This window comes from Passer montanus, unplaced genomic scaffold, assembly GCF_014805655.1.
Source record: "Passer montanus isolate IOZ18808 unplaced genomic scaffold, ASM1480565v1 scaffold59, whole genome shotgun sequence".
In the NCBI taxonomy this organism is placed as follows: Eukaryota; Metazoa; Chordata; class Aves; order Passeriformes; family Passeridae; genus Passer; species Passer montanus.
In genome coordinates this window covers 557,017-568,603 of record NW_024370926.1, presented here as the reverse complement: position 1 = coordinate 568,603, position 11,587 = coordinate 557,017, and the positions used below count along the sequence as shown (strand labels likewise).

The window sequence follows — 11,587 nt, the reverse complement described above, 5'->3', positions numbered from 1 at the left end:
CAGTCCCATCCCAGCCACATCCCAGCTCCATCCCAGTCCCATCCCAGCCCCATCCCGGCCCCATCCCGGCCCCATCCCAGCCCCATCCCAGCTCCATCCCAGTCCCATCCCAGCCCCATCCCAGCTCCATCCCAGTCCCATCCCAGCTCCCAGCCCCTTCCCAGCCCCTCCCGGCCGTTCCCAGCTGCCAGGGCCGTGTCCCCCTGTCCGTCCGTCCCCTTGGAAACGCATCCATGCCCGGAGGCCCGGGGAATGCTAAGCAGGTGCAGCCCCTCGGCCCCGTCAGGGACAGAGCGGGGCTTGTTCCCAGCGCGGAGCGCGGCCACGAGCGCTGCTGGGAGGGGACCCCGGCCCCAGCCCGGCCCGGGGGGCGGGGGACACCGGGAGGACTGGGGGCACTGGAATGGGGTCCCCTGGGAGCCCCCGGCACCACCCCAGCATCCTGCACTGGTGTGGGAGGTGGGGTAAGGGATGTCTGATGAGGGACACCCGAGGTGGGATGCAGGGTTTGGGATGTGAGATTTGGGATATGGGATGTGAGATTTGGGATATGGGATGTGAGATTTGGGATATGCGATGCAGGGTTTGGGATATGGGATGCCCAGCCCAGGATTTGGGATGCACAGGCAGGATTTGGGATGCCCAGGCAGGATTTAGGATGCCCAGCCCAGGATTTGGGATGCACAGGCAGGATTTGGGATGCACAGGCAGGATTTGGGATGCACAGGGCAGGATTTGGGATGCACAGGGCAGGATTTAGGATGCCCAGCCCAGGATGTGGGATGCCCAGCCCAGGATTTGGGATGCACAGGCAGGATTTGGGATGCACAGGCAGGATTTGGGATGCCCAGGCAGGATTTAGGATGCCCAGCCCAGGATTTGGGATGCACAGGCAGGATTTGGGATGCACAGGGCAGGATTTAGGATGCCCAGCCTAGGATGTGGGATGCCCAAGCAGGATTTGGGATGCACAGGCAGGATTTGGGATGCACAGCCCAGGATTTGGGATGCACAGGGCAGGATTTGGGATGCACAGGGCAGGATTTGGGATGCACAGCCCAGGATTTGGGATGCCCAGCCCAGGATTTGGGATGCACAGGCAGGATTTGGGATGCACAGCCCAGGATTTGGGATGCCCAGCCAGGATTTGGGATGCACAGGGCAGAATTTGGGACGCAGGATGTGGAACCCCGAGGCGGGCTGCGGGCAGTGGAGCAGCCACCACGGCCACATCCCTGCGCTGCAGGTGGAGGTGCCCAAGGACGCTCGGTGACCTTGGCAGGTCTCCATGGAGCCAGCGGTGCCGGCACGGCCCCGGAGCGGCCGCTCTCCCTGCGCCGGGCCCGGGCTGAGCCCCAGGGCCCCCGGGCTGTGCCCGCTGCTGCCCCGGCACCCCCGCCCTGCGAGGGGACCCGGGGGGTCCCGGTGGCCGCTGCCAGGCCGGGCAGCTCGGAGCCTTCTCCTCTCCCGGCTCTTCCCGGCTCCGTCCGGGTGCTGGGCCGGGGCCTGGAGCAGCCCCCTGCCCCCTGCCCATGGTGCCCGCGGTGCCCGCGGGGACACGCCACTGTGACAGAGGTGGCCGTGGTGGCAGCTGGAGCAGTCTGGCACCGGCAGGCAATGCCAGCGCCCTGGGGCGCCCAGGCTGGGGCAGAGAGGGTCCAACCCCTCACTGGGGGCTCTGCTGGGGGGGCACAGCCCCGCAGTGCCCCCGAGTGGGGTGTGGGTCCCCCAAACCGGCTGGGAATGCTGGGAGGGGGTCCCGGTGCCGGTGCCAGGGGGTCCCCGCCCCTTGCAGGGGCAGTTTGGGGGGTCAGAGAGGGATGCCGGCTCGCGGGGGTCCGGGATGGGTTCCCCCTCTGCTGGGGGTGCCAGGACGTGCCCTCTGTGCCCCCTGCCCCAGGATGCTGGTGCCGGGATGTGCCCCCCGGTGCCCCCGAGGATACCCGGGCTGGGGGAGCAAGGATGTGCTGGGGGCTGTCGGGGTGTGCCCCCCGGTGTCCCCCTCTGCCGATCCCGGGGTACCGGGCTGTGTGCCCCCGATCCCGGGGGTACCGGGATGTGTGCCCCCGATCCCGGGGGTACCGGGATGTGTGCCCCCGATCCCGGGGGTACCGGGCTGTGTGCTCCCCATCCCGGGGTACCGGGCTGTGTGCCCCCCACACCGGGGTACCGGGCTGTGTGCCCCCCACACCGGGGTACCGGGATGTGTGCCCCCGATCCCGGGGTACCGGGATGTGTGCCCCCGATCCCGGGGTCCCGGCTGTGCCTTCCCCGCTGCCGGGGGTCCCGGGATGCGCCCCCGGCTCTGCCCGCGGGGTGCCGGGGGGGTGCCGTGCCCGTGCCCGTGCGGGGGATCCCGGGGGGGCTGCGGGCTGCGGGGGGATCCCCTCGCCGGGCTGGATCCCCGGGCGGGGGCTGGGTCCGCTGCGGGGGATGCTGTTGATCCTGCTGCGGGGGGCTGGATCCCCTTTAGGGGGGGGGCACTGCAGGAGCCGGGGAGGGGCTGGGTCCCCTTGGCGGGGCCGGATCCCGAGCGTGGGGCTGGATCCCCTTGGAGCAGGGCTGGATCCCCTTGGCAGGGCTGGATCCCGGTGCCGGGACTGGATCCCAGTGCCGGGGCTGGATCCCCGTGCCGGGGCTGGATCCCCTTGGAGCAGGGCTGGATCCCCTTGGAGCGGGGCTGGATCCCCTTGGAGCGGGGCTGGATCCCGGTGCCGGGGCCGGATCCCCTCGCAGGGCGGGCGGGATCCCCTGGCGGGGCCGGGTCCCTTGCGGCAGGATCCCCGTGCGGGCAGGGGGAGCATCTGCAGGAGCCGGGGAAGGGCTGGAGCCCCGAGCAGGAGGGAGCGGATTCCCCTGCAGGGGCTGGATCCTCCCGGGATTATGGGGGGCACTCGCAGGGGCCGGAGCGGGGTGGATCCCCCTGGAAGGGGCCGGATTCCATTGCAGGGGGAGCTGGACGCCCCTGGGAAGGGCTGGATCCCCTTGCAGGGGCGGGATCTGGGTCTGTGTGGGGCGCGCTCGCAGGAACCGGGGGAGGGCTGGATCCGCTTGCAGGGGCTGGATCCCGGCTGGGCAGGGCTGGATCGTGCCGTGTGTCCGGATGCAGCCGCAGGAGCACAGGGGGCTGATCCCCTCGCAAGGGAAGGGAAGGGGCCGGGTTCCATTGCAGAGGGGCCGATCCCGCCGCAGGGGCTGCTCCCGTTGTGTGCAGCGGCGGCAGCCGCAGCAGCCGAGGGGCTGCAGCCCTTCACAGGGGGCTGGAGCCCTTCACAGGGGGCTGGATCCCTTCACAGGGGGCTGGAGCCCTTCACAGGGGGCTGGATCCCTTCAAAGGGGGCTGGATCCCACCACAGGGGGCTGGAGCCCATCACAGGGGGCTGGAGCCCTTGACAGGGGGCTGGAGCCCATCACAGGGGGCTGGAGCCCTTGACAGGGGGCTGGAGCCCTTGACAGGGGGCTGGATCCCTTCAAAGGGGGCTGGATCCCACCACAGGGGGCTGGATCCCACCACAGGGGGCTGGAGCCCTTCACAGGGGGCTGGAGCCCATCACAGGGGGCTGGATCCCACCACAGGGGGCTGGATCCCCCAGCAGAGCTGGGGAGGGGAGCAGGGCTGGATCCCCCAGCAGAGCTGGACCCGTTGTGTGTATGGAGTGCACTCACAGGAACCCCAGGAGGGCTGGATCTGCCTGGGGGGGCTGGATCCCCTTATGGGGGGTTGATTTCTTCTGGGGAGGGCTGGCTCCCCTTGCAGCGGGGCTGGATCCATTTGGGGGAGAACTGGATGCCTCTGCAGGGGGATGGATCCCCTCGAAGGGCACCTGAGGGGGCAGGCCCGGGGAAGGCTTGGGCTGGGGGGGCTGTGCTGAGAGGGTCATGGAGTTGGCCTGTGGAGCTGGGGGAATCTCTGGGGTTCACCCCATCAGTTCCGGGAGAGGCTCAAGGATTCGGGGTGCAGCCCCCCAGCTCCTTGTCGTGCATCCAGGTGGGTGCAAGGTGGAGCAGGTGGGGACCTGTTGGACCCCCCAGGCTCCTCCCAGGGCTGCGGGGGCACCTCTGACACCTCTTTCTCTCCTTGCCCCCTCCCAGCATCCGCGTGGCCCCCCCAAAACTCCAGCGCTGGCGAGGGGAGAGCCTGGGAGGGCTCTTTGGAGAGCAGCCCCCCGAAATGGGACCTGGCGAGTGGAGACCCCCCGGGGGCACCCAGCAACAGCACGAGCGCCGGGGGGGCGGCGGCAGGACCCCAGCTAGAGCCCCCCGGGGGGGGCACGGCCACCACGGAGCCTTCGGCCGTGCCCGAGGGGTGCCCGGGGTGCGGCGGGGAGGGCGAGGCCAGCGCCGTGCCCCCCCGAGCCGTCACCTGGCCCGGGGCCGGGGGCACGGTGCCGGGGGCGCTCGGCAGCCCCGAGGAGCCGGGCAGCGGTGACCGACCCACGCCCGGCCCGGGGGGCTTCGGGGGGCTCCCGGCCGCCCCGCCCAGCCCCCCCGGGCCCCGGCTCGCCACCGACTCTGCCGAATCCCAGCCGCGGACCCCCGTGCTGGGCGAGCCCGGCGCCGGGGGGGACTCGGGGGGTGCCCCGGAGCTCTGGGCCGCCCCGTCCAGCCCGGCCCCGGCGCAGGGCGCCCGCGGCTGGACCGACCTGACGTGGCTGCAGGAGCCCGGCGCCGCCGCCACGGGCCCGCCCCAGCCCCCCGCCGAGCGCGGGGGCTCGGAAATCATCGACGTCGACTACTACGACCTGTTCGAGGGGGGCCAGGGACTGGGGGGTGCCCCCGGGGCCGGCCGGCGCCGGGAGCCCGAGGGGGCGGCCACGCCCTGGGCCCTGCACGAGCTCTACGACGACTTCACGCCCTTCGACGACGCCGATTTCTACCCCACCACCTCCTTCTACGCCGACGGGGACGACGAGGACGAGCTGGAGGACGAGGAGGAAGAGGAGGAGGAGGACGGCGGGCTGCGCGGGCAGCCCCACGGCCTGGCCGCGGCCCGGCGAGCGGGGCCCGCCCGACAACGGCTCCGAGTGCCGGAGCGGCTACGTGCGGCACAACAGCTCCTGCCGCTCGCTCTGCGAGCTCGTCCCCAGCTACTGCCACAACGGCGGCCAGTGCTACCTGGTGGAGAGCCACGGGGCCTTCTGCCGGTAAGGGACGGGGCCCCGAGGGTGGGGTGTGGGGGTCGCCATCCTGGGGTTCACCAACCTCTGTACTCCATCCCCTGCACCCCATCCTGGGCTCACCATCCCCTGCACCCCATTCTGGGGCTCACCATCCCCTGCACTCCATCCCCTGCACCCCATCCCTGGGCTCACCATCCCCTGGGGCTCACCATCCTCTGTACTCCATCCCCTGCACCCCATCCTGGTACTCACTGTCCCCTGCATCTCATTTCAGAGTTGTCCATCCCCTGCACTCCATCCCTGGGCTCGCCATCCCCTGCACCCCATTTCAGAGTTCTCCATCTCCTGCACCCCATCCCCAGGCTCTCCATCCCCCATACCCCATGCCCAGTGTTCCTACCCCTGCACCCCATCCCCAGGGTCTCCAGTCCCGTGTATCCCATTCCCAGTCCTTCCAGCCCTTGTGCACCCCCATCCCCACTCCCAGTCTCTCCCTACTCCATGCATCCCATCCCTGGGCTCCTCATCCCCCTGTACCCATCCCTGGGCCCCTCATCCCCCTGTACCCATCCCTGGGCTCCTCAGCCCCCTGTACCCATCCCTGGGCTCTCCACCACCCATGCACGCTCTTCCCAGTGCTGCCATCTCCCTGCAGCCCATTCCTGGCATCTCCACCCCTTTCAGCCCATTCCTGGTCTGTCTCACCCCAAACACTTCATTCCTGGGCTCTCCATTCCCTCTGCCCCATCCCTGGGCTCTCCATCCTCCCAGCCTGGCGTTCTCAGTGTTTCCATCCATTGTTACCCCACTCCCCATCTCTCCATGCACCCCATCCTTGGAGTCTCCCTCCCCACACACTCCAGTCCCAGGCTCTCCATCCTCCATGAGCTTCATCCCTGGGCCCTCTGTTCTCTGTGCTCCATCCGTGGGCTCTCCATCCTCCATGAGCCTCATCCCAAGGCTTTCCATTCTCTGTGCTCCATCCCTGGGCTCTCCATCCTCCCTGCTCCATCCCTGGGCTCTCCATGCCCCTGACACCCCGTTCCCAGTTTTTCCATCCTTTTTCATTCCATTCGGACCTTCCCAGCCCCTGGGCCCCCCGTTCCCCGTGCCCGCAGCCCCCTCCCCCGGGACGCAGGGGGGTTTCCCTGCCCCCGGGCGGCGGCTGCCCAGGAATTAGGTCAGGCCCGGGGCTGCGGGGCGGCCGCGCTAATCGGCCCCGGCAGATTGCTCCGGGAGGCCGCGCCGGCTGTGCCGCACGCTCCGGGATGTGCCCAGCGCCTGGCACCGAGCCCACCGGCCCGGGGGCCGCGGGGACCCCTCCCCGCTCCCGGCACCGTCTGCGAGACCCCGGCGTGCCCCAGTGTCCCCATCTCACTCAGTGTCACCCCCCTCGGGTGTCACCCCTCGTCCCATCCCCCTCGGACACCCGTAACCCCCGCAGGTGCACACACCGCATCCCCCGGGGATGCTCCGGGCGCGTTTTGGGGCGGGGGGGAGGCGTTTTGGGGCGGGGGGTGCCTCTGACCGCGTCCCCCGGCAGGTGCAACACGCAGGACTACACGTGGCACAAGGGCACACGCTGCGAGTCCATCGTCACCGACTTCCAGGTGATGTGCGTGGCCGTGGGCTCGGCCGCGCTCGTGGTGCTGCTGCTCTTCATGCTCACCGTGTTCTTCGCCAAGAAGCTCTACCTGCTCAAGACGGAGAACAGCAAACTGCGCAAGACCAAGTGAGTGCCAGCACCCCCGGCCCTGCTGCTGCCAGCCCTGCTGCTGGCCTGCCCGGGACCCCCGGTGCCGCCGGGGACGCGGGGACGGTGGGTGGCAAGGCTGCCGGTGGCGGTGGCTCCTGCTCCGTGCTTAATCCCTTAAAGCTGCTCCTGACTGGTTAATCTGCTTCGCTGGGAGCTGGGACACCGGCTGGGCGGCCATCGGGGACGCTCCGGCCGGGGACGGGGCCGGGGGGTGACAAGGAAGGGTTTGGGGTCACCCCCCCCGCCCCAGCCGCTGCTGGCCGGCTCCCGGAGCGGGGAGGATGGAGCCTTCCCAGCCCGGTCCCTAATGAGCTGTTAATTAGTGTTTGGAAATGCCAAGTGTAATTAGCAGGGAGGCTCCGTGCCAGCTCCCGGGTCTCCCTCTCCAGCCCTGCCCCGGGCTGCCCTTCCCGCTCTCCGGCCCAGAGCCCAGCTACCCCAAAAGCCCAGAGCTGGGGGCACCGAGCCCCCCAAAATGTCACGCTGGGCTCCTTTAGCCCCAGCTCCGTCCCTGGGGACATTTAGTCCCCAAACCTTCGGAGTTCAGGACATTGGAGCCCGCAGACCTCCATCTCTGGGCATACTAAGTCCCCAGGGCCCCAGACGTGGAGGCATTTAGCTCCCCAAATCCTCAGAGCCGGGGTACAGAACCCCAAAGCCCCAGATTAGGGAGGATGTGTCCCCCCAAAGCCCTGAGATCTGGGGTATTCAGCCCAGACTTCCATCCCTGGTGACACCCCTGCAGACCTCCAGTGCTGGGAGCAGTTCCCCCCCAGAACCAGGGTCCCCCCAAAACGCTGTGTGGGGTGCTGCTCTGAGCCCTGCTCTCCTGACCCCGCAGATACCGCACCCCGTCCGAGCTGCACAACGACAACTTCTCCCTGTCCACCATCGCCGAGGGCTCCCACCCCAACGTAAGGAGCTGTGTGTCCCCCTGTCCCTGTGTATCCCATCCTTGTCCCTCCGTCTGGTGACCTCTGAACCCTCCGTGATCCCCGCGCTGCCCTCCTGTCCCCATCCTGCCCTGCTCACAGCTCTGCTGCCCTCCTGTCCCCATCCTGCCCTGCTCACAGCTCTGTCCCCTCGCTGCCGGCTCCCCCCTGACCTAAACTGGACCTAGGCCAGGTAGGGGGGCAGTGTCACCCCCTGTCCCTTCTCCGGCCCCTCCTGCCCATCCCGAGCTCCCCATGGCTTTGGCTCCATGTGGGGGTGGCAGGGTGGCAGTGCCCGATGCCCAGGGAGGGCACAGCCGGGACAGGCGATGCTCCGTGTGGGGGTGGCAGTGCCCGGTGCCCAGGGAGGGCACAGCCGGGGCAGACGATGCTCCGTGTGGGGGTGGCAGGGTGGCAGTGCCCGATGCCCAGGGAGGGCACAGCCGGGACAGGCGATGCTCCCTGGCTGCGGCGTGGCCGGGCAGGAGCCGCGGATGGCTGCGGCTGCTGGAGGATGAGACGCTGCGGGCTGCTGCCGTGCATGGGCACCCCCGGCATCCCCAGGATCCCCTCCAACGCGCTGTCTTTCGACTCGGACAGAGAGAAGCCAAGGGCTTTGCGGAGCCGGAGGAGGAGCGTAGGTCCCTTTAGGCTGCCCCTACCCACGGCCGCTGTTCCCCGTCTTCCGAGCGCCTTTAGCAGCCGTAGCGCCGGCGCGGCCCGGCCGCCCTGGCAGGAGGCTCCGGGGCCGGCTCGCCCCCGCTGCCGACAGGATGAACCCCGGGATGGGCTCGGGGCCGCTCCCCGGCGTGTCGCCGGGCGCTGACACATCCCCCGTCCCCTCCGGAGCTGGAGGGCTCGGCACACGGTGCCCCCCAGCCGCTGCTGGCCGGCTCCCGGAGCGGGGAGGATGGAGCCTTCCCAGCCCGGTCCCTAATGAGCTGTTAATTAGTGTTTGGAAATGCCAAGTGTAATTAGCAGGGAGGCTCCGTGCCAGCTCCCGGGTCTCCCTCTCCAGCCCTGCCCCGGGCTGCCCTTCCTGCTCTCCGGCCCAGAGCCCAGCTACCCCAAAAGCCCAGAGCTGGGGGCACCGAGCCCCCCAAAATGTCACGCTGGGCTCCTTTAGCCCCAGCTCCGTCCCTGGGGACATTTAGTCCCCAAACCTTTGGAGTTCAGGACATTGGAGCCCGCAGACCTCCATCTCTGGGCATACTAAGTCCCCAGGGCCCCAGACGTGGAGGCATTTAGCTCCCCAAATCCTCAGAGCCGGGGTACAGAACCCCAAAGCCCCAGATTAGGGAGGATGTGTCCCCCCAAAGCCCTGAGATCTGGGGTATTCAGCCCAGACTTCCATCCCTGGTGACACCCCTGCAGACCTCCAGTGCTGGGAGCAGTTCCCCCCCAGAACCAGGGTCCCCCCAAAACGCTGTGTGGGGTGCTGCTCTGAGCCCTGCTCTCCTGACCCCGCAGATACCGCACCCCGTCCGAGCTGCACAACGACAACTTCTCCCTGTCCACCATCGCCGAGGGCTCCCACCCCAACGTAAGGAGCTGTGTGTCCCCCTGTCCCTGTGTATCCCATCCTTGTCCCTCCGTCTGGTGACCTCTGAACCCTCCGTGATCCCCGCGCTGCCCTCCTGTCCCCATCCTGCCCTGCTCACAGCTCTGCTGCCCTCCTGTCCCCATCCTGCCCTGGTCACAGCTCTGTCCCCTCGCTGCCGGCTCCCCCCTGACCTAAACTGGACCTAGGCCAGGTAGGGGGGCAGTGTCACCCCCTGTCCCTTCTCCGGCCCCTCCTGCCCATCCCGAGCTCCCCATGGCTTTGGCTCCATGTGGGGGTGGCAGGGTGGCAGTGCCCGATGCCCAGGGAGGGCACAGCCGGGACAGGCGATGCTCCCTGGCTGCGGCGTGGCCGGGCAGGAGCCGCGGATGGCTGCGGCTGCTGGAGGATGAGACGCTGCGGGCTGCTGCCGTGCATGGGCACCCCCGGCATCCCCAGGATCCCCTCCAACGCGCTGTCTTTCGACTCGGACAGAGAGAAGCCAAGGGCTTTGCGGAGCCGGAGGAGGAGCGTAGGTCCCTTTAGGCTGCCCCTACCCACGGCCGCTGTTCCCCGTCTTCCGAGCGCCTTTAGCAGCCGTAGCGCCGGCGCGGCCCGGCCGCCCTGGCAGGAGGCTCCGGGGCCGGCTCGCCCCCGCTGCCGACAGGATGAACCCCGGGATGGGCTCGGGGCCGCTCCCCGGCGTGTCGCCGGGCGCTGACACATCCCCCGTCCCCTCCGGAGCTGGAGGGCTCGGCACGCGGTGCCCGGGACGCAGCAGCACTCTGAGGATGAGGAGGGGTCAGCCCCCCGGGAAGGGGTTTGTGGGGATCTGCAGCCGACGGCGCCAGCTCCGGACTGGCCGGGAACCACTGCCCGGGAGAGGAGAGCCCTGTCTCCGTGTGACGCCGGCCCTTGGCTGTCCCCGTCCGTCTGCCGCTCTCCGCGTGGCACCGGGGGCACCGGGCCCGGGCTCCTGCTGCCCAGCAGCGGGACCGTGCGGGCACAGCCGGAGCCCGGTGCCCGGTGCCCGGTGCCGCTGCTCGGGCCGCGGGAGGATGCTGCAGCGGGGGCAGCTCGGGAAGAGGCGTGCCCGGCTGTGCCAGCGGCGGGGGCAGCGGCTGTACGCTGAGGAACCGCAATAAAGCCAGCCCCTCTGGGCTCCTGCCAAGCGCCGCCGGGACTGCCTGCTTGTCGCCGGGCTGGGAACGGGAGTCGGGCGGGACCGTGGGCGGTGGCCGGGGATGCTCCGCGGCTGGCGCGGGCCCCGAGGCTGGCACAGCTCCCGAGCTGGGGAGGCTGTGCTGGCACCGCGGGAGGGTCGCACCCTGTCCCTCCGCTGCGAGGTCACCCCGTCTGAGCTGGGAGGGGACATTTGTCCCCCCAGTGGTCAGTGGGACGTGGGTGCCCCCAGTGGGTCCCGCCCCATCCCGGCCCTGCCCTGACCCCCGTGTCTCCCGCAGGACGACCCCAGCGCCCCGCACAAGCTGCAGGACTCGCTGAAGTCCTGCCTGAAGGACGAGGAGCCCTTCAACATCCACAACTCGACGTCGCCCAAGCACGAAGGCGGCAAGGGGGAGCAGGACGCGGGGGAGCTCAACTGCCTGCAGAACAAGCTGGCGTGAGCGGCGGCGCCGGGGCCGGGCTCCCCCCGCCGCAGCCGCGCCCCCGCCCCGCGCCCCTCCCGCTCCCTGGCATGCTTTGGTGTGTTTTGTACTGAGGAAAACAAAAATCCCGGTGATCATTCGGCCGTGTCGTGGGGGTGTTTGGTTCGTGCTCCGTGTTTCTCGCTTGGGTTTGTTCCGCGCTGTGGTTTCTAAACCTTTGCCGTCCCGCAACTGACTTTTTTTGTACTTTTTGCCCCACTTTTTTTGAAATACAGGGAAAAACAACAAAAAAGGAGGAAAAAAAAAAAAAGAAAAATTTTAAAAAAAAAAAAAGGTTTTTTTTTTTTAAAATTTTTTTTTTTTTTTTTCCCCCTTTTTTTTTTTTTTAAAGTTAAGCCTCTTGCCAGTGCCTACGATCTCCCAGCGTGGCCATTCATGACAGGGACACAGCCCCTGCTTCCACAGGGTCCCATGTGAGCGTCACCCGGGGGTGGTGGGTGCCTATACCCCCTTGTCACCCTCTCCTGCCTCTGCCAGGCCAGGGGTGCAGCACATCCTGCCACCCTGGACACACCTGGGAGCCGTTAGGACACCCCGGGATGTCTGCTGGAGGTGCCTGGGCTGCTCCAGGG

The 11,587-nt window shown here is 68.8% G+C and overlaps 1 protein-coding gene across 1 annotated transcript; it reads left to right on the top strand.

Moving 5' to 3' along the window:
• Nucleotides 1–3,518: 3,518 nt before the first annotated feature.
• Nucleotides 3,519–11,269, top strand: CSPG5 (chondroitin sulfate proteoglycan 5). Its single transcript, XM_039726598.1, is given in 6 exon segments — nt 3,519–3,988; nt 4,093–4,963; nt 4,965–5,144; nt 6,664–6,852; nt 7,718–7,790; nt 10,812–11,269. Coding segments are annotated over 6 exon segments (1,584 nt in total). The 5' UTR covers nt 3,519–3,879; the 3' UTR covers nt 10,974–11,269.
• The last annotated feature ends 318 nt before the right edge of the window (nt 11,270–11,587 follow it).